Source organism: Myripristis murdjan, chromosome 23 (assembly GCF_902150065.1).
Source record: "Myripristis murdjan chromosome 23, fMyrMur1.1, whole genome shotgun sequence".
NCBI lineage: Eukaryota > Metazoa > Chordata > Actinopteri > Holocentriformes > Holocentridae > Myripristis > Myripristis murdjan.
Genome location: NC_044002.1, coordinates 4,372,272 through 4,395,122, shown reverse-complemented (window position 1 = coordinate 4,395,122; position 22,851 = coordinate 4,372,272). Strand labels below are relative to the sequence as shown.

The window sequence follows — 22,851 nt, the reverse complement described above, 5'->3', positions numbered from 1 at the left end:
TATGGCAACAGGTTTCTGTGAACAAAAGGAGACGTTTGTGGTGAAAAACACTGTGTTCGTTTCAGGCTCTGCAGTGTGAACAGGCAAACCTAGCTGAATCTTTCATACTGCAGCCACAAGTGGATGACCGTCTGCAACTGGTCCAAAATATCATGTTTGGTTGCAGAAAATGTCTCCACATCCTTTTCTAGTTGATTGCCTCAGTTTATGTCTTCACAGTAAGGTGTAATCATGTCCTTTTGGGCAAGATGGACATTGTAAAAGTATACTGCTGTGCCTTGGTTACAGGTATCTCATACATTGTCAATCAGAAAAGGCCTTTGTCTGAACTGAAGACACCACAACTTGTGTTTACCTGCTGACTCTGACCCCTCCATGAATGAGCTGTTTTTCTGTGAGGTCTGTGTTCTCCATCAGCCTTTGAAACCTGTCATCTACCTTTGAAAAGGAGGCGATTGTTGTTGATCGTGTTGGAACTATCTGTTTATCAGCACAGACTCTTTTGTCTGACAGTTTTCTCTACAGCAGAGATGCTTCTTGATTTGCATTTGGGGCCACTGAGGTAAAACTGGTTAGTATGCTCCAGTGAAAACACCAGCTGCAGAGTCTTTGCCTAACCATTTACAGCTCTACAGTCCTGCCTGTGCAGTCTGTCCGATAAATAACCCATTTCACACTTGGGTTCTTTAGCCCTAGGCTAACTGTAGCCCAGGGCTTAGCTTAGTCTCAATTCACACCAGCACTGATTGACCCGGGGCCAACAGTTAGCCACTTGAAAATCAAAGCCCAGGGTTAATGTCCTCAGAGCACCTGTAGCACAGTTTGGATCAGACAACAAACCAAACATTCTGTTGCTTTTCAAAAGTATGCTTTTGCTGCAGTCCTAACCTCGATTCACACTGCAGACTTTCACCTTGACTTTTTGGAGATATCTCCAGAAAATCAGAGAAAACTCGGCTCTGGAGCTTTCTAAGTTGCAAGTGTGAATAGACCGTTCGCTCAAGGCTAAGTGTAGGCTGAAAGGGCTAATATGACATAGCTTTTACGAATGAGATGGAGGTAAAGAAGAGGAGCTCATTTCATACAACAGGCATCACCATGGAAACGAGAGGTTAGAGAACCAAAGAAGAGAGGAGGATAGGGAAAAAGAACAGAAAAAGAGACAAATACATAAAATGGAACGAACAGGAGAGAAAAAGAAATAGACGAAACCAGAGCTGGGTGGTTCAAGATGGTTTTTTTTTAAAGCTGTAGTTCCTTGTTGAGAACACATAGGGGCACTGTTGCCACATTAATGTATCTACATGTTGATAACTGGCAGGTGATAACCACCAGGTGGCAAGAGAGCTTTTCAAGAAGTGCTGTTGGTTAAAGAGAACCTAAACTGGATTAAGGGTATGGGTCAAATACCCACTTCTACTGAACCTGTGAGCTCTTGTTCTCCAAGCTCTTCACTTAAAAATGTAAAATTAAAAGTACTTGAAAACAGGACAGAGGTAAATCTAATAGTCCAGACGTAAAGGACTCATACGAGGCAGAAATATACACTCAAATTGAGTCATTTCTAATTCATTACTTACCTCAGGTATCATGTAAACTGTAGATGGTTATTAGGGAGAATTTCAACTTTCACTTTAAAATGACTTCTCCTTAAATGTCCATCATGTATTCCCTAGAAATTAGTACAGACAAATACACTCAGTTCTTAACAATACTGTTCTACTTGACAGTTTTATTTATTTCCTTAAAAGTTGATTTTTTTTTAGAAGTCAGCTTTCAACTCTAAACTCAGCACTAAACAGTAAATAATAAGTGTGAGGCACAAAGAACCGATCATTATAATGCAAAACAAGCATGAGATTCATTAGTAATGGATTTTCCTGACGTGGAAATCAATTGCTGACAAATATGACTCCATCAAAGTTCCATCAAGAAACCAGGATTCTTGTCAAGATTTTAATGAGTAAGCGAGAGATGTGTGTGAAAGTACCCTTGAATTATCCATTATTATGAATTATAAACAAGAGGCTCCCTTACCGACTCAAATTCTCTGGATGCTGCTGTGTCCTTGCCTCAGGCTCAGGTGCATTAGTGTGTTTGTCAGTTTTGCCAAAAAAAAAAAGTGCTGTGAAATATGCAGAGAAGGGTTGGAGAAGACTGCCTCTAATGTGTGAATAAATGAGATGGGAAGTTGACACTGAAAGCTGAATAATCCACCGGTGCGCTCTCCCTCAGTGTGAATGCACATTGTAACTGTCATTCAGGACTACAGCTTTTCAATTGTGGTGATTCTCGCCTTGGTTTTGAAGCTACGGGCCATGTATCTGCAGTTATGGAAGAGAGCCAGTCCTCAGATTTAATTGAAAGCTGTAGAATTAGCTGGAGCATAGCATGTCCATACTAGTGCATTTATGTGTTATGTTGTCCAGTTCCCTGGGTGTCTTATGAGTCCACATGGTGGTGAAATATCCTCATTAGTTGCTCCTCTGGGCTGCTAATCCACAATATTATTTGTGTCTTTCCATTTCTATCCATAGGGAATTTGCCCTATTTGCCCTAAGTACTATCAGGTTATTTCTTCCACAGAGCAACTAATGAGGATATTTCACCACATCTTCCAGGTAACTATGCAGCCCAACACTCCACCAAAGTTCAATTTTACTTTAAGGGCCTACACCAGGTTTTTGGGGGCCTAGCATGGAAACTTGGACATGCTCCTCTGTGATAACGGAACAAAAGGCACCTATTAGAGGCCAGAGGCACCCTTTAGCATCAGTGTGAGACATGGGGGCAGGGTGATAAGTATAAGGAGCAAGAAGGTCCACAAAGGGAGGTGATCAGGGTGGATGGCAAGATGCACGAGACCAGAGTTCAATTCCTGTTTCCAACAAGACTTCTCTTGTGTGTCCAGTTTCCATTTTGTTGCTTAAACCTAACCCTCAGCAAGTGGTTTTGGTGCCTAACCCTAACCTTTCCCTAACCCTCAGCAAGTGGTTTTTTATGCCTAAACCTAACCTTTCCCTAACCCTAACCAAGCATTTTTTTAATGCCTAAACTTGACCTTTCCCTAACCCTAACCAAGTGTTTTTTTATGCCTAAACCTAACCTTTCCATAACCCTAACCAAGCGATTTTTAAACCACGACACTGATGCGTGATAAAAGTGAGACAGCCTGATGCATCTCATCCTGATGCTGAAGGTTTTGGTGTTGGTATCAGCTGTGAAAGGGGCGTGGCAAAGCTGCAGTATTTAACAACCTGGGAATGAGAATGGGTTGCATGGGACCCACTATAAGTAAAAAGTACTAGCATCTACCCTCAGTAAACAGAGCGTTGGCATGGAGAACAAAATCACTCAACATAGTGGCAAAAAACAAAAAACCCAGAGTAAAGCCATTTGAAGTATTTCATTTTTTATAAAGACCTTTATTGGATATTTGGAAATCCTGGATCTGGATCTTTTGCCCACTTCTCTACTTCCTGGGAAGAGTCACTGACTTGGGCTTCAGTCCAGTCCAGACTAGACCAGTTCTGTCCTGGCACTGGTAGTGCTGATTCTGTCCATATCAAGTCTACTCATGGTCCATTCCATTCAAACCACCTGTTGTTTCATACAATGTTGTTACAAGGCTAAGCAATGGAAAAGTTCTGCTTTGATGTATAAACTGTTATTGAGCATGGTATGAGCACGGTATAACTTCTATATATTATGAGAAAATCAGTACCTGTGGGAATTTTTCATTTAACATCCAAAACTTGCCATTATTGTTGGTTCATTAAGAACTCGTAATGGCTGCACACTCACTTGTGTCCCATAAAACATTTTCAATACACTCAGTTTACAATAGCACAAAAATACACAAAGCCCCAAAGAGCAGACAAACCAATCTACGAATATCAATGTCTCTATTCCTTGTGCTGGTGTCCCAAAAACCAGTCTTGGACACCTGAACGACAACGTCCTCTACCTCAGTATCTGTCAGTACCACTCCATTCAAAAATTCATGATGTTTGTGTTATGGCCTCACCCTTCTGTTAGAAATGTTCCAAATACTGATTAAACTGTCCTGGGACATGCGGATAACATTAGACTGATAAAATTCCGTGCTGCTACATGCACCAGCAGTCTTCCTTGGTGTTGCTCCAAATCTAAATTTAACCTCATTCATGAGTCTCAATGCAATGTAACAGCGGACTGCTGGAATACCTACATGTCTTTGAGGGGACTAGGGCTCCTACAGGAACATGAGAAATAAATAACACCTGGCATCCATATTGGAGGTCCTCAACAGTGGCTATGAACAGCTGACTGCATTTCTAAACTTGAATGTTGGCCATCTCAACAGAACTGGTTGTAAACTGGTAGTACAATTTAGTAATGCAATGCAACAACGCTGTTCATAATGTAAACATGAGCACCTGTGGGCTGGTGTTGCCTCACTAAACCTGCCTCAGTTCACCCTCCAGGCCAAATGAGCCGCGGCTGTTCAGCTGGAGATGAAGTGGCATTCAAGGACAACTGTTCAAAGATATGCCACTTGATAAAGAAATGCTGCAGCCATCAGTAAAATCAAGGTCAATTTGAGACAGTCCAGTCAACAACTTTGTATTTTTCAAAACTGCACTGCACAGTAGGGGGAGAGACACTCCAACTTGAGTGCAAAATTACTCTTTAAAGCAAAATTTAACTATGGTGAAGTATTAGGTTGTACAGTCCACATGGAAGTGAAATATCCTCAGAACAACAAGTCCTGGTACTCATTTTTTGCTTGTAATTTTCCTATCTGAATTGGAAAGTAGATCCGGCAAGTAGCATCTGCAGGAAACGTCTGGATAGTAGCCCTGCACCTGATGGCACTTTCACAAAGAATTGTAATTACAGAGGAAAAAAATGGGTACTGGGTCTTGTTGGTTTTTGTATTGGCATAATCTGTTTTTGTTTGTTTGTTTATGCACTGAAAGTGTAATTTTGGGAGCTGTATTGTCACACTAACCAAGTGAGTGGAGAGACAGGAATACAGTATTAGCAGTCCAGAGGAGCCCAGAGCAACTAATGAGGATATTTCACTACCATGTGGACTCCCAGGGAACACAAAGTGCAATTTTGGTTTAACCTGAGTCCAAATCATTTGTAGTTTGACAAGAGTTAGCTCAGTTAAACATTCGGTAACAAAGGTATCTTAATAGACTATTCATTTTACTTTTAACAATACAATTTTTTTTTTTTTTTTTATAAATCTCTCTTTTCTTTCTCCAGTTACAATGTATTTAGCCATTATTTTCACAGAGCCAGTTGGACCTCCATGATGGTGCAAGAAGTGGTTGCTGGGAGATTTAGAGTACAGCTACAAAATCGACAAAAAATCCTCAGGCTCCCTGGGACAAGACCTTATCACCACATCATGTGCCTCTACATCTAAATTATTCTTACAGTCCGTTTGGATTATGTTGTATATAAATCTCATCACAACATACATGGGCACAAATACGTCTAAATGCTTCTCAGGACCTCCTGGGCTCTTAGTCATTTCTACTTTAAGTTCTACTCTTTAAGGCACTCACTGGTAAAAGGCAGAAAGAAGCTAGTGTTGCGGAAGAAACAGAGCGAAATATTGTTCTCAAGGTGAGACCACATGAGTCAGAGACATATCAATATACTGTATATATTTTACAATTAATAAACTATAATTGTAGATATGAAAGACTGCGCACTTGCGAGAGCATTAACAACACAATCAGAATCTGAAGTCTAGTTTTTGAAATGGTTTTGAAGGACTATGCACATGAGAGCAATGACAAAAGCAAATATGGCAGTCCACTTTGAAAAGCTGGTGACACTGAGACTTTTGCCGTGAGGAGCTTTTATATGAGAGCAAACAGCAGTACCGGCACTGCAAACAACCTCCAAAAAGCTTCACATTTCAACAGCTTCAGAAGAGTACCACTTAATTATTAAATACATAATTGTCTGTTCCTCTAGTTTCTGGCTTTGCTCATCACAAATACGACTCAAATGACATTCTTAGCTTGGGAATCAACATACACTACAATTTCTTGGCGTTCTGAAAGGAACACTTGAAGATCCAAAATATTTTCCCACTTCCCTCTATTGCAAGTCTGTGTGTGATTTAGTGGGCTTTACAATCTCCAGTCTCCATTTCATCCCAATACAGTGGGGCTGGATGGAGATTATTTTTTGGAGATCAAACTGTAGCCAATTTAAATGTGGAAAAACTCAATGGGAACTGCTTTCTGCCATTGTACACCTGCAAACTAACTGTCTGCCTCTTATTTAAAATTGGGGGCGGATAGATACAGTCTGCTGTTGTACTGGGGGAAGTGAAGAGGACTGGAGGCCTCATCAAATCACACAGAAACAATCTGGAAGGACAGATTGCACTAGAGGTAAGTCGAAAAATAGCTCTTTTTGTACTTTGAGTGAACTGCTCCTTTAAGCACCAAAGTGGCGTTCATAACCAAATTTCCAATATAGATAGGGAAAAAATGGCGCAACCATTTTAGTCTTTTTAAATTTTAGCTGCAGGTCAAAATGGACCACATGCTGATGTTCTGGTACATTGTAGTGTGTGTTCACCCGTAACAGTTACAGGATTAAAAGACAGAGCAGAGATACAGTACCAGCCTCAGGTTTGTATTGCTACACACATTGCATTTAAAGATGCAGTTTGTAAGATTTGAAACTGGAGAAAATTTATCATGAGCTGAGGGGGCAATAAATTAAATTGGGGTGTTTAGTCTTGACCTTAAAAAGAAAGAACAGCCAAAAAGCAACCAAAACAGCAGAATCTCTGTCCCAGAGGCAAGGAGCAAATCTGCATTGTCCAACTTTGAGGCTTACAACCTTACAAACTGCATATTCAATCTTTGATAGTAACTAAAGCAGTACATAAAGCATCGTTTAGGGCTCAGAAGGCAAAGAATAAGGCAGATATACAATGAAGACTGTGATGAAGAAGATGATCAATAAGTAGCATAATGTTAGATAAAGGAGTACATTTCCACTCCAGCAGTGTAATGGCACTTAACTAATCCAAAGACTGCTGCAGATCCTCTTGACTTGGTCCAGGGATCACTCCTTCACTGAGTGGTTGGAAATACAACTGCTCATCATTTATGTCCAAAACAACCATAACATAATTTTTTTTCAATTTTTCTCTGTAATTTATAGCTGAGAAATGTATTCTTCACTGACTTGAGAAATACAAGGTTTCAGTGAAATAGTAATGGCACTGATAAAGTCTGACCACAGGGAGATTTACAGCGGGCGTTACATTGTGGGCATCCAAGGAGGATTTTATTTTTTTACTGACAAGGGCAGCCCCTTTGGTTAGGATCCATCTTTAACTTTGTCCAAAACAGTATTGCTTATGATGGCTGATGTTAGTGCAATGGCTCTGTAGGATATTTGCAGGTTTCACAAAGCCAAAATTCAAGACGCTTTAAGGCTACTTGGGACTGAACTCAAGACCAGTTAAAATATTTGTGAGCGAACACGGCAAATCAAAGCTGTGAATGTGTACAATATATGGGCCGCATGAGAAAAAGGACATCAGAAAAGTAAGAGACATGTAGTAAAGCAGATAAGTTGCAGACTGTACGACTAACTTTGTTATATATTAATCACAGCGTAAAGAAACTTGTCATTACATAAAGAAAAAAATAAGAGCTCTGATAAGTGGATTTAAGACATTGTAATCATATTTCAAGGCATTAAATTTGGCCCATTCAAACTTTTTTGACTGTAAGGATCCATGGACACCATGTCTTTGAGGGACTCTCAGACCACTTCCTCCAAGATCATAAAATTATACAGAGAAAAATAGAAAAACCCTTAAAAAAATGACACTGCATTAAGGGAGTGGCAAAATTACAAAAGGAATCAAGACAGCAAATTATAAAAATTACAATTAAAATCAAAATACTTTACATTTGGCTATTTAGACAGCATGATTAGGCAGTCATGGTTTTACACAGGAAGTATAAACAACGGATCTGACATCACATGAAGATTCTCACACACACGAATACACACACACACGCGCACACACACACACACAGGATACCACATCATGGACCACCCTGCTAAACCTCTGAACACTTTATAAAAGAAAAAAAAAATCACAAAAATAAACTGAGTGGGTGATCTGTCAGTCCGTTAAAAAGATTAATTTCATACTGTGTATGTGAATGCAAAGCCTCTGCTTAAAGCCTGCACCAGAATATTTTCCATACAAAGGATAATACTAAAACTCAACTTCAGACTACACAGAGAAAAAATTATTCAGCTGATTATTTGTGATTTCAGTTATCAACACAATGTCATCAGCGTAGAAACACATACTGCGGCGAATCTGATACGGAAAAATATTTGGCCATGAAAAAGGAAAGTCCATGTTAACGTTATTTTTTTTGGACAAAACTCTCATCGTACCCTGATTTCACTCTCCTCAGTTGTGCCTTCAGAACCAAGACCCCTGATTGGCCAGTGGTGTGTACCGCACTGGGTTTTCATTGGTCAATTATTATTAATCTGTCAGCTCGATTAAAGTAAAAGTCACAGCTCATCCTTACAATTCCAGGCTTTAGGATGAAGCAGTTCTCTGTTGCTGACTTGGTATTCAATTTCCTGTTGACCATTAGTGTGGAAACTGTCCACAGATCAGCGTTTAGAGGCTAATTCACCTCCCGTCCAGAGTTCAAACACTTTGCCTTAGCCCTATATAGGAGAGCAAAAAAAAGTGGTTAGCTCGCAGTCTTCATGTCCAAGTCTCCAGAGGACTTTCTGATCCAAATCCTTTCTAGAGTCATTGTCCATAAAATCCAAATGTCCAGTAGGGCTGACTGGTAAAAAGGAAATATTTGGCAATGTCTTACTTCACTTAATTACTTCAAATTGTCCAAAAACTTTCAATCTTCATTTGTTATTTGACCATCAACATCCTGTAGGGCTCCATGGAATCTCCCCCTTCAGTCCTTAGAAACATCAAGTCTTGTGGATAACAGTGGTGTAGCAGGGGCCATTCAATACATATCAGTATACTGAGCCTAATTGGAAGAAAGACCTTTCATTTTAGAGCTCCAATCTACAGCCATTTTGCATCCCTCCTCACTACGTGTTTAGGGATGCCAAATGGCTTCAGCGGAGGTTTGCTATATGACTGCAGCAGCATCGGTACATTTACCACCACTACACCACTGCGACATCACCGTGGGCTTCACTTCATTTACTCTGTTCCATGTGGTCAACAATACGGAGTCCCGTAGTCCCTCCCGCTTTGGTCCTTATGTGGACAACAGTTTCGTGTGACGTCCCCAGCCCCTTCCTTTTCAGTCCGTGGAGCCCTAGACCTCCTCCTCTTTCGAGTCCTTATATGGAAAACTACATCGCGCATAGCCATCAGCTCCTCCCCCCTCCACGTGTCTTGTGGTCAGAGGTCAGAGGTCAGTGACTTTGTGCTCCAGCGCAGCAGCAATCTGTTGGAGCCGGAGGGTGAGCTGTTTACTCTGGGCTGCCGGGTCGTCGTCCAAGGACTGGATGATCTGAAGTAGACGACACCACAATGTTCAAAACTTACTACTGGCAGTGCGATCACGAGAGAAATACTGTAACTGTTACAAAGGCTGGAGAATTTTCAAGCAGGTTTTTATTGGCCGATAAAGACTGAACTGAAGGTGCTGACAACTGATACTGTGCCAATGTTCAGCATCTTTAAATTTGGCCATTTTCACACCAAGAAAGTCCCATAGATTTCAAATATTTGCTGAGAATTTCCTCATAAATGAGAATAAAATAGACAACTGGTGTAGTGCTGAACAATTCTATGATCAATAAATTATCAAACAAACTGCATCGCATCCATCATATTTGAGGAGGAACAGGCGGGTATCTGATTTTTTTTTTAAAAAAAAGATCAGTATTGGCTCCATGTATTGTATCAGTAAAGGTGGGAAAAGGATTTCTGAAGTACAAAGAAATTGGATCTCCTCAGAGAATCCAGAATTTGTTTTTGCTGTGCATCTCAGGGCTTTCAAAGATCATTTTAGGAAAGAATCTAAGCATAATATCTAGGTGTGTATTAGGAATGTACAATAAGACCAAATTATCATATATATTGCAGTCGCTATATGACCTCCAACCCGGGTTTTATTGTGTTTTCAGTCTATAGCTCTATCACAGACTGTAGGAATGTCTCCCACTGGTCTGTTCTCTTTTGGAAATCAAACATGAACATTATTTTGCTCTAGTATCTTTAAATTTTTTAAACGAAAAAGAATTTCTTACCCCATCGTAGTACTTGCTGGCGTACTGATAGAGCTGATGTAAGGCCACCTGGGTGTTCAGCTTGTCTGTGTGTTGCTGCAGAGAACAGACATTGTTATGATATAAAGATAGTCAAAATCCTCTGAGGGAGACAGCCGCTATGTTTCCATCCAACTGTCAAGTGAATTTTACACACACACACACACACACACACACACACACACACACACACACACACACACACACACACACAAATAAAAATAAAAAAGTCAGCTGACTGGAGTGAATAAATCAGCTTCCTGAACATGACAGACTTTGGGCCCACGAAATGAGAGGAAATCTACAGAATCCTGAGGAAGCCATGGAAGCTGTTTTTTTATATTTTGTGCGCACAAAATCCTAATTTGTGCCCACGAAACACTAAATTGAGGTCATGAAATCAGAATTCATGCGCACAATTTACTTGTTGTGTGTTCTCAATTGGACGTTTCAGGCCCTCAGAGTAATAACACTGCGCCCATGTTGTAGCTGGATTGTACTGTGGTCTAGAGAAATTGAGTGGATGAGCTGGCAGCAGAACCCGTGGAGTTGGGCTTCTTGGATTAAGGAGTGTTTTGACACGGGGATGTGTGACGCGGTTCATGTTGAGCACCCTCACCTCTTGTAGCATTATAATGAGCCGGAGGATCCTGAGGGTGCACCAGCTCTACCAGCATTAATATGCTGACTTGGATCAAGTCATTGAGCTCAGTGTAAATCAACTGCAAGGTAACGACATACGGCATGGCTATAGATGGATGTACGCACACTTTACAGGGAGGGAATCTGAATTTTGAATGCATTATTATTTTTTTATTATTAAAGTTCATATTAAATCATATAATTTATCATGCAGGGCTCAAGTCTCTGGCATTGCAGGCACGTTTTCTTTAGACGAGAGCACAAATTAGGAAAAACGTGGGCGCTATTTCATTAATTTGTGAGCTCAACATACCAAATTGAGAGCACAAAATAAGTAAATCTTGCATGAATTAGGATGTCATGATCTTGCTTTGGCATTTTGTGTGCAGATGATTTTGTACAGAAAAAAAGGCAGCCTCTCCATGACTCTGTCTAAATCAGTAGCTCTTTATCAAACAGCGTCTTGATTGGCTGTCTGTCACCTCTGTTTCTCCTCTGCTTGTGTTGCAGTTCAATACCTTCAGTTAGCTGGCAATAGAAGAACAAATGAAGACAAAGATACACACACACACGCACACACACACACACACACACACACACACACACACACACACACACACACACACACACACACACACACAAATTCTAGTAGGACTGAAGGAGTAAATTTTAAATTAAAACTGTAATTCTACTCACAAGGTATCTGATTCTAAACATGTCCAGCACTGAAAAGGCATATTTCTATGAGAAATTCATACTGATGACATTTTCTGGTAAAATGTTTTCTGACAGGTCCTTTTTCAGGTTATCAGCCCTTGGCAAGCCAAAAAATGAGATTCTGACATTTTAGAAATTCCAAACACACACACACACACACACACACATGGTGGCTCGTACCCTGGACACCTCAGCAAGGTGTGTGTTCATGTCCTGGTCGCTGACTGGAACCATCTGTCTGATGCCCTTGTAATAACTGAGGAGAATACACACACACAAACACAAAGTCAGAGTCTAATTATGCTGCCTGAAGACAGACGCTGTTTTCTCCTGTTATTGTTCTTAATAATGTAATGAGAGGAAAGCTTATTAGCCGTGTGGGACATTTCACAATATTTGTTTATTGTGGAACTAAACCACTGACGGGATGAATTTCAAAACAGCAGCACAAATGAGGTCGTTTACAGTGGTGCAGCTCTGCTTGTGTTGCTCTTCGGGAAGCAATTTGTCCACTCAGTTGTAGCTGGAACTTGGCTCCTCTGTAGCCCCATACATCCAATTAACTGCCAAGTGATAGAAACTGTCAAATGACAGTTTAATACAGAGACAGAGCGCTATACCAATTTTGAATGGGAAGATCTGTAACACTAAAGATGGCAGCTCTGTCAACGTGACATGTCATCAGAAAACTATAGAACTATCTTTATTGCTACATCTGCGATCATTTAATAATGTATCATCCCTACATTTAAGCGTCAGCTCCCTCTTGCTAACTTGCATGACAAGACAAATTTAAGGGCCTGCCGTCGACTGCTGTTATCAAAGCGATTCGTGAAGCAGTGGAGGCCGCATGCATACAAGCATCGGTAAGTGGCATCATGTTGTTCTTGTGTGACAAAGGTGTCATTTGAAAGAAATGCTAACATCCCATGTTCACGATTTGGCATTTTTTGTAAACATGTAAGGTAAATGACTGTATGTATGTCAGAACATTAGATATAGATGACTCCCTGCTCAAAGACACAGGGGCCATGTCTTCTCAGTCATGTGACCAAGATGGTGCCCGAGTCAACCTGCTTCTCTTGAAAGGGACTGTGAAGCGACTGCATTGTGAAAACTGACATTATGAATTTATGAATCTGTTATTTATTTGACAACTTGCCCGGTCCCATTCCATAGATATAACGACTAACTTCTCTTTTATGCATGTAAGCTATATTTTGCAGATGAGTTGCGTCACTAAACTTGACTTCAACTCGACTCGACAGTCACAGCTGGCAAGTAGAGAACCAGCTGTGTGCAAATGTATGCTAACAAGCAGGTGAGGGGCATGCAGAAACACTTGTTGTGCTGTGGGTGTAGGCAGCACAGCAAACTGTTGTTTTCTAGTCCACAACACTGAGGTTTAGCTTAAGAAACAGCTCAGTTACACCAAATTCCATAATATTTCAGAAATTCAATGACTAGTGTGAATCCTGTTAGTCATTTAGCACATCCTCATAGTACTGTACCTCATATTTTTTTGCTAATTTGCTTAATATGCTCCAGAGGCACTATAACTAATGTTTTATGGTTTATATTTCCATCTCATCTCCCTTTCTGCATCTTAATGCTGCTTTGCAATTTCTCCATGAGGTTCAATAGTTTCATCTGATCAAAGTCGTACCTTATTCAGTCTTGTACACTGGACTTTGTTTTTTCGAGGTTTTAAAAATTTGCCATCAAACGGAAACCACTTTGATGAATGGAAAACGTGGGCCCGTATTCCCACCTGTCTGCTACATATAAATGATTCTCATCGTTATTCAGTCATTATTCTCCTGGATTCGGGAAGCCTCGTGACTTCAACACTGTACACATTCATTTATTTTTCTGAGTATTCAGCAAGCCAACTCACTCATCCACCATCTTCTTGTATGTGGAAATCTCCTTTGCATAGAGCAGCTTGTTACTGGGAGACTCCTGCAGTGAGAGAGAAACAGGGTAGAGGAGTTAGTTTTAATGACCATCTTAATTACCATAAAGCAATTCAAGCAATTCATTTTATGCAGAGTGTAGATGTTTTACATGAACAATCCTTTTGACATCCACCAGAGAAGGGTCGTGAACTTGTTGCTTATAATAAAAAGTGGCAGTATGGACATATTAATATAGTTAACAAGACAACTAACTCATCACCACTGTATTCTGTTGGTGGAGACATCACTATCTCTGCCTCTTTTTTGAGAGATTTTTCCCAGTTTGAAAAATTGAAAGTTGGTGAAAAACTGAGTCGAGCGTGAAGCCTCTTCTCTGTGATTCTGAGGGACTGACACCAAAACCTGACATTTAGTGTTGACGTCTTAAACTGCTGGAACGCTTTCTGCTCTCAGTCTCTGTTGGAAATGTCTCCGTGTGATAATGCGTCATTTACATCTGGCCAGTTAGCCGAAAGGGAAGAATCTAACACAATCCACTGACAAATACAATTTTAAGTGTTTTATGGTGGACTATCAGTCAGATGAAAAATACAATTTTGGTGTCAACAGGAATGGTGTGGCGTGGTCTTCACAGTGTTACCACGTGTACTTCTTTAGCAGAATGTGCGATGTTGAGCAAAGCGACACTGTCTATGAGTCTCATATCTACAGTGGATCATAAGGACACTGTGAGACTTATACTTGAGGCTTTTCCGTTTTGCTGTCCTGGTGCATCTGGCACAAACAATGAACAATATCTGATCATGGTTGTGAGAGTGCAAGTGTTAAGAGCTTTCAGGCTGGTTTTGTGACTGACTCTGCTGAGTTTGTGCTCGGTCTTGGTGCAGGCGTCCATGAAGGTCTGGGCGATGACGTGCAGCGAAGCGTCCACCACCTCCGTCACGTGCACGTCGAAGATGAAGTGAGGGTTCCTCAGGATGTTGACCCAGAAGCGCAGGGGCAAGCTGGGGACACCGACAGGGTTAGATCAGGGCATGTGCACACTGCTCAAAACCCTGTGAATGACACTTATCACACTTAGAAGTTATTAAAGTTCTATTGCACCATTGGAACTTTTTTTTTTATTTTAATACATTTTCTTGCATTGAATGTTTTGGTCATTTTATGGTTATTTTTGTGTTAAAAATTAACATGGAAAAAACAGAGAAATATAATAATTAGAAATACAGTTTTGTTTTACTAATGTAATTAATTAATTTTAATGTAATTTTCTGGTAACTTTTCTCCTTCTAATTTTATGGTAATATTTTCTTATTTTTTATTTTCTTGTAATTTTGCACCTTTTTTCCCCCAGTTTTTTTGGTCATTTACTGGTTGTAATTTTTGCAATTTTTATTGTTTTTTGATTTGTTTTTTTTTGGGTCATTTTCTAATTTCATTTTCCTCTGAATTTTTGTGGCAATTTCACTGTAAACTTTTTTTTGCTAGAAGTGCAGCAGTGTCACACAACATAAGAAAATATAACAACTCTACTACTGCTGGTTCTATTAACATCTGTGGTGAAACTACACAATTAATGGTATTTGCCTTATTTCCTTTGTCTTACTTTCCATCTTTGCCTTGACTACGTACCACTGACTGTAGAGAAACTGTGAATAAAACATCTCATTTTACAGTAGAATCAATATAAAACTTAATTAACACATCTACAGTATTACAGACATTTTAAGGTGTTAGATTTAGATCCCTTAATGCTTTTTGGGACACTGAGGACCGGAAGATACCCCACTTTATCCCTGTGAAGTGATCAGAGCTGTCCACCTCTCTTCCCCTCCCTCCATCCTTTCATCTGTGCCTGCCACAGAAACCTCCCCGCTACCTCCACAGACCATAACCCTAATCAATAATTCACAAGTACCAATGAATATTTCATTGTCTGTCTAAGTTGTGTGTGTATGTGTGTGAGTGTGTTTCTGGTGATTGACAGGCTCAAGGCCATTTTCGAAGCAGCGGTTATGAGGACAGAGGAGGAAAAAAGAGTTTATGTGCACAATCTCTCCCTCTCTCTTCTATCATCTGTCTCGATTTCCTCTCTTCTTCAATATCTCGCTTCTTCATTTCCCTCTGTCATCATTTATCCATCCTGATAACAGCCTGCCAATTAAATCGGCCTTTCATGTGGCTGACTGCTTGGTTCAGCTATGAAGAGAACATAATTACTCTCTAGTTTAGTTGATGAGGAATAATGTGCGCACACAAACACACACACATTCGCACGCGCGCACATGCACAACTGTCATGAGGCGCAGTATAATTACGTCTCTTTGCAGGTTTTCGTGGAAGGTTGCATCTCTATCTAAGATGCAGTTTTAAGAATAAAGTTCTAAGTTAAGCAGACACCAATACACACAGAGCACACCTGGATGGGACCTGGCTGAAAACGCTGGATATCAGTCAGTCATGGTCCTCCACCTCCAATATGATGGAGATGATTCAGTTTGTGCGATTTCAGTCAGAGTTTTAGCTTTGTTGTTGAGATATGAATGCAGAATCTAGCAGATATGATTCCACTTTGTCTGCAATGTGCGCTGTGTGTTTAAAAAATAAACATAGACTGTTGCATCAGGTCAGTACTGGTCGTTACATAGCGGGGCGACATGCTGGCATTATTATAAATTCCACCAACATTCTTGGCGAGAAACCCCCATATGGTTGAGGGTTATGTTTGGGTGAGGGCTTATGGGCAACAGGAAACACATTTTATGAGCAACCACAGCAACAGCACTTGTGTGTGTGTCTTGCCCAGGACTCTGGTGGGATTCATAATAACACTGTCTAGTTCAGTGTGTTATATTAATGATACTCACAAACCAATCCATTCTCTCCCTAGCCTTAGCCCTTTTAAATTGGAGCTTAAATTTGCCACTGCCTTTACTAGATGATGCACTTTAACTATAATGCACTACACCTTTATCTATTTTTTATCTAATTTATTACACTCTTTTTTCTATTTGTGTCTTTTAAATCTTGTTTTTATGTCTTTGTAAATCTTACGTAAAGGACTTTGAACCGCCTTGTGTTTGAAAGGTGCTGTACAAATAAACTTGCCTTGCCTTACTGCAGGTTCTGCTTGAAGACAGTCTGAACACTGAGAAAGCATTCGCACTGTTTTCTGCCTGTCATTCCCATTGTTACCCTGTACAGGTAATTATGGGCTGGGATGTAATGCACTGACTATGTTAAGACGTAGGCAGTAAGTATCACCAAAGCATTGCAAAGGGCTTCTATCTTTAGTAATGCTCACGCACTCTAACAGCTTTTCTAAACAGATAATGCTATAATGTAACAAATTACTTTTAAAAGTAAAATTCCCCGACACTGTTCCCTGGCCACAGGGAAAAAAAAAAACAATGTGTGAAACCTGATATTTTAATTTCTTTGAAATTATATGAACTCATTGTTCTATTACATTTATTTAAATTAATTCATTTGAAGGGAGTAATGTATTCCACTGTTCCCTTCTAAGAGTCTGCGTTTTAGATGAGCTTTAGAGTCTCATGATGCTCTAAATGCCATTTCCATTGCCACCCTGACAAGAATAAAATTTAATAAGAAACACTGATTACTTGATTGCTCTAGTGACAGAGTTGGATGGGGCTTGTTCTTCTCCCCATTACATTTGTCTGTTTGTTTGTGACCAGATATCTCAAAAGGTTCTGAATGGATTTGCACAAAACTTTGTGGAAAGGTTAGTCATGGGCCGAGAAAGAGCTTTTCATGATTAGCTTTTCATGCTGATTGGTCAAAAGGGGGCATGGGGTGGGCGTCACCAGCTGCAAAAAGATATGACTTCCAAACACGTTCACATAACATGGCAAATTTTGTGGAAAGCATGAGGCAAAGAAGAACTGATTAACCTTTCACACTGATTGGCTAAGAGAGAGTGTGATGGTGGCTTATCACAAAAAGGTGCATAACTCAGGCATTACAACAGCATTTCCTTCAATTAAAAGCATGAAAAGTGAGAACTGCCAAAACTTTGGTCAGCTATGGGATGTGGCTGAGAATTGCGCAGCGTTGGCAGAGGTACATCTTTGTAGTTTTTGGCATGAAAGTGGCATGAATCCTTGAAAATCCCACATGGGTCAGACCCTGACTAGGACAAACACAGGCCTTACTGGTGTGTGAGTGCTACCTGTTAGTTTTCCAGATGTGTAGAGTCTCTTCTTCTACATTGTCGTGTCTCAGTGCCTGTTCATCCAGGAAGTCAAAGAAGTATTTGACAGCAGGAGGGACGACTGCACTGGAGCATAACACGCTCCTGAAGAAATCGTCCACAAACTGCTGCAGCGTGCCCTGGGAGACACAAAGACACACACACACACACAGGGATGAAAACAGTAGCACAGTCTTGTTGGGTTGATCTTCATAGTACCACACACATGCCTGCAGGGCTTGAAAAGAATAAAAGTTTTAGTAGCCAAAACATTTTTTCCTAAAATTATGATCAAAGGATTGCAGAAAATGTATTTGCATTCATTTCCATGTGGATTACTAATGATCATGAGTTTTATTAATTGTATTACTACCATCAACAATCCTGTCCTCCTTGTCTTGAATACATAACCAGACAAGGAAGGAAATATTGGAATTGAGAATAGCTTTGGGGAGGAAAGGAGGATGGAAGCGAATGCATATGTGTGAGTGTGTGTTGGTGTGAGTGAGGATGAGCGGGTGTGTTGTCCTGAGCTCTCATCTGCAGAAACCAGCAGAGCATTGCTCATCCACACAATTCAAGCATTTGTCTCTTCACAAAATGAGACAAATAGTTGTTTTGTATGTCAAACACACCCAGGTTAGGAGATCCTTGCTGTTTCCCATTAAAATGTTTATGGCCTTTTCTTTATTCTCTCTCTTTTTTACATTATATATCATTTCAACATCAGTATGTAATTACCACACGAATGTTTGAGACATTAGTATATTTAGTGTAAACAAACAAGATCATCATTGAGAAGACCAGGGTATGGTTAAAGGACCATACCAGTGATTTTGCCCATTTTAACCCATTTTGCAAATAATGCAGGGTTAGTAAGATTTCACAACATATAATGAAAATCTCTTGATTTTCACATTTTAATTTTTGGTTGAAACAGCCACCTTATAGTGTTCTGCTTTTGCAGCCAACACAGTTGTCAACCACAGAACTGATAATATGCTGTGTAAAGCAAATGTTTCCCTGGGGACTATTTTCTCTGGCGGAGGAACTGTTTCACTCTGCCCAGTTTCACGATATGAAAACACGACAGTGCTGCTGCTTTTAGGAAAACTAATGTTAAGTTAATAATCTCACACCATCACACACAGTAGTGCTTTGGTCATAGCCTTCTCCATCATGACACACACACACACACACTTGCAGCCGCTGCCCTCTGTTGTACCTTGACAGACAGCAGCCTGGTCAGGTAGATCTCGGTGATAGCTTTGGTCATTGCCTTGTCCTTCATGCTTCCTCTCTTTGACTTGACTTCATCGATCTCGTCCGCCGGGCGCACCAGGTGGAAGGTGTTGTCGTCCTCCAGCAGGGCGTTTTCTGTGGTGGTGGCGGGGGAAACAGGGCTCTCATCTCATTCCATTTCAATATTTTTAAAAATTCAGAATCAACTCAATCACCATATCCCGATACTCAATGCTTGTAAACCCCTGTAAAGCCCATTTGTATCTTTTATTCTGCCATTAGAAGTACAAACCCCCTCTGTCAGTTATAATGGCCAGTAAGTCAACCAGAGCTAGGAAATTTCACATTAAATGCTTTGGCACTTTGGCAATTGATATTAAAATACTGAGGTAACAACAAAGTGAATATCACATCTATCATCTATGTCCTACTGCACTGTCTCATATTTTACTGAATCATATTATATTGTTTCCTCTGTATTTTACCATGTTATGGCCTATTCTACTGAATCATATAATATCATGGTGTGTCATGGCATATCTATTGTTTTGTACTGCATTATACTTTATTGTATAGATACTTAAAGACTGGCTTGGGGCCACATGCGGCCCTCCAGCTCACTTCTATTTTATCATCTGAACAAAAGTCACTTCAACAATTTTTTTTTCTAATTTAACAATCATTGTCTTGTCATTTTTTGCTTTTTAAAAATTCTGGTAATTTCTGGTATTTTCATAAATTGTTTACTAATATGTAACATTTTTGGAAACGTGTTAGTAATTTCAGTCTTTTTGTAATTTAGTTTTAAATATATAATGGTTTCAGAGGGTTAAAAAGGAATGAAGTGACAGCCATTGTGGCCACTGCCTTCTGTCACAGTGTGTTTTGCATGTCAGTTACAGCAGGACAGATGATTGGGTGTGTGTGTGTGTGTGTGTGTGTGTGTGTGTGTGTGTGCGCGCACATACTCTCTTCATGGCTGTCTTGGTTCTGGTGGAATGACTGCTGTGTGTGGAGCACTCTGGACAGAACCAACGTGGCATTGTCCCGAACCTGCAGGACACACACACACACAGAGAAAGAGAGAGAGAATCAATGATTGATTCACTCCCCAATATTTGCTGCAATCAAATGTGAGGACTTCCCCTTCAGCTGAAAATTCTCATATCGCACTTTTCCAGGTGGAGAGCTCTCGGTGGACTTTTGAAAGGTGAAAGGGGTGAAGGGGGTGACTGTAGACGGGCTTTAAAATATATTGGTCCCCATGCCACGTGGGGACGAGTCTCAGGCGGCCAGACCTTTCTCTGCATTATGGTTCAGGTCATTTTAGTACTGTGTAAGAGCAGGAAAAAAGGGTTGACTGAGATCAATATAGAGCAGCTAGGGTGACTTCAAAATTTCTCAAGTGGGGTGTGTGAAGCCTACCAAATGGGAAACAATAAATCACAATATAGGATCACTCAAGAGCCATTTTGGATCCTGATGTGTAATTACAGAATTAAACCAGGGATTAAATGCTGTTTCAAGTTTTTCCACCCTGACAAAAAAATCAGAAGGAAATGCTAAATTCCTGTACTTTTCAGGACAGGAACATGACCATGCTCATGCAATGTCACAATGGTGAGATATGGGACTCAGCTGTGCCTTACTGTGTGTTATGTTAAAATGCTGATGTGCTTGACAATGCTATCACTGATTTTTGTAGGTAAACGCCCACATTAGCTCAACACTACCACAGATGCAAGTCACTAGGCCGCGCTCTGTCTTGCACACACTCGACAGCACTCACATTATAATGAGCCAAGGTGTTGAGTCTCTTCCAGCGTCCTTCCTTCTGGGAGGTCAGGTCAAGGTCTGACAGAATCTGCCCTGTGGAACCAGGCCGCCACTCTGTGGACAGAGGAGGAAATGCAACTTCATGTTTTGAAAAAGGAATATTTTTTAGTAGTGCTGTTCGATTACATAGTAAAGACAGCAGGCAGGAATGTAGTAGGAGAGAGGACAAAAAGTGACGAATGCTGTGAGTCAAGGTAGTCAAGTGAACTACCAAACACAGTAAATGTTACTTTAACACCTTTAACAGTATATTAGCTCATTAATATAGACAATATGTCACATATTTTTCTCATTTCCATGATAAATTCTGCTCAGTGCTCAGTACTAATGAATAGCAATGCCATGTGGTGGAGACAGCACTTTTCCATTCTTATCTAAACCACAGCATCATTTAGTGGCTTCAATTAAAGCCTTTGCCATGTGTGTGTGATTTACAACATGTGCATGTTTGTAGGTGTGTGTCTTACCAAGTGCAACACTGTCCACCTTTGGCCTCTGGGAGTAAGGCAGATTCCTGTACACCTGATCAATGATCTTCTCTTTGACCTGTAGATTAGAAAGAAAAAAATAACAATATTAAAATGCCAAACTATTCTCTGAAAGTAGAACATTATAGAGAGATGGAAGAGAAAAAGAAATAATGCTCAAGACCAGTTTTGAGTTCTTACACAACTTACATGTGTGATAAATTGGAAAGACACACTTAACAGCTGATTTTAAGAGGAAAAAAGAAACTATCTAGGATTTGTAAAAGCTTGAGACTTATCCCAAACGTAAGTATAGAGGATAATTTTCATTTTTGAGCAAACTATTCCTGTAAGACCTTTCATGAATTATTGAAATCATATAAAATCCGCCAGGCAGCACTTATTCAATCCAGTGTCAACCTTTAGAGTGAGATCACACCGGTGAAATATGAATATAAGAAATATGGAAAAACCGGCAGAAATTTGACTTTAGAATGAGCACTGCTTAGTGGATCATCATTCTGTCAAACTGAAGAGAAGCTCCTAATGGTTCAGAAAGAACTGAGTCATATTTTAAAGTCTGTGAACCTTTGCTGAAAAGAAAGACAGAATTAAACTGAATTGAAATGTCACTAGTGCTGAAGTGAATGAATCTGCAATTAGCCTGGAACCCAAACTCATTATAATATTCTGCTTTTAAAGCTGTCAGTGGTTTCACTGTTTTGGGTACCAACTGAAAACTCCCCCTCCACTCAAACATGTGTTTTCCTTATGTTCATTCCCCCTAAAATGTCTGACCTTAACTATGCTGACTTGTATCTGTGCAAAGTTTGTCACTAGAGAGGTGTTTTCACATTCCTCTCCTGAAGAAGGAGGTGACTGTATATTAAAATCTGAGACTCAAACCTACACCAGCTAGATTTGGTACGTCACAAATCCCACAGCCAATCCTGTCAACTGGCAGGAAGGTGGGCGGAGACAATCTGCATATTCATAGATCTGCACGTTCTTAATGAAGTCAAGATTTAGAGTTATATTTAAGCAGTTTTAAGGTAGTAAAGAATGTTTGTTTATTTATTTTTTTCCAAGAAAACATTCTACATTTGTAATCTTGATGAACAGAGATTATTTTTAGTGGCTTAATAAATGGCTGGAGGGGGACTTTAAGCACTAAGAAATGGAGTGTGCTCTGGAGGAGTGCAAACAAACCTGGGAAATGGTGTCACAGTTGAGCACCTTGACAGGAGTCACATCTGGTCCTTCCCCATGTACCAAAACCTGCAAAGTCTGACAGGACACACACAGCCGTCAGTTAAGCACAGACTAATCCTGACAGGCTTAAGTGGTTTGCCACAATTTCATGCAACATTTACATCATGGGAATGACTGTGGGACCAACTGTTGGAGGTCTTCATGTGTTTAAACTTGTTTGAAGGCATCAAAGTGCCATGATTAGTTTTCTTTCATCTTTGCTTGCGTGTGATGAGCTTTT

At 40.1% G+C, this 22,851-nt stretch overlaps 1 protein-coding gene across 2 annotated transcripts in view; it reads right to left on the bottom strand.

Annotated features, from left to right (window-relative positions):
- Window positions 1–7,105: 7,105 nt before the first annotated feature.
- LOC115355050 (plexin-B2-like) overlaps window positions 7,106–22,851 on the bottom strand; it is a 182,799-nt gene continuing 167,053 nt past the window's right edge. For both annotated transcript variants that reach the window (XM_030045683.1, XM_030045684.1), the window contains 11 exons: window positions 22,569–22,646; window positions 21,360–21,438; window positions 20,846–20,946; window positions 20,025–20,109; window positions 19,040–19,191; window positions 17,794–17,954; window positions 14,455–14,602; window positions 13,577–13,641; window positions 11,860–11,935; window positions 10,303–10,377; window positions 7,106–9,560 (listed from right to left, as the gene is read on the bottom strand). In XM_030045683.1, coding sequence (XP_029901543.1) covers window positions 9,456–9,560; window positions 10,303–10,377; window positions 11,860–11,935; window positions 13,577–13,641; window positions 14,455–14,602; window positions 17,794–17,954; window positions 19,040–19,191; window positions 20,025–20,109; window positions 20,846–20,946; window positions 21,360–21,438; window positions 22,569–22,646 — 1,125 coding nt within the window. In that variant the 3' untranslated portion in view covers window positions 7,106–9,455. The remainder of the gene's footprint in view (window positions 9,561–10,302; window positions 10,378–11,859; window positions 11,936–13,576; window positions 13,642–14,454; window positions 14,603–17,793; window positions 17,955–19,039; window positions 19,192–20,024; window positions 20,110–20,845; window positions 20,947–21,359; window positions 21,439–22,568; window positions 22,647–22,851) is intronic.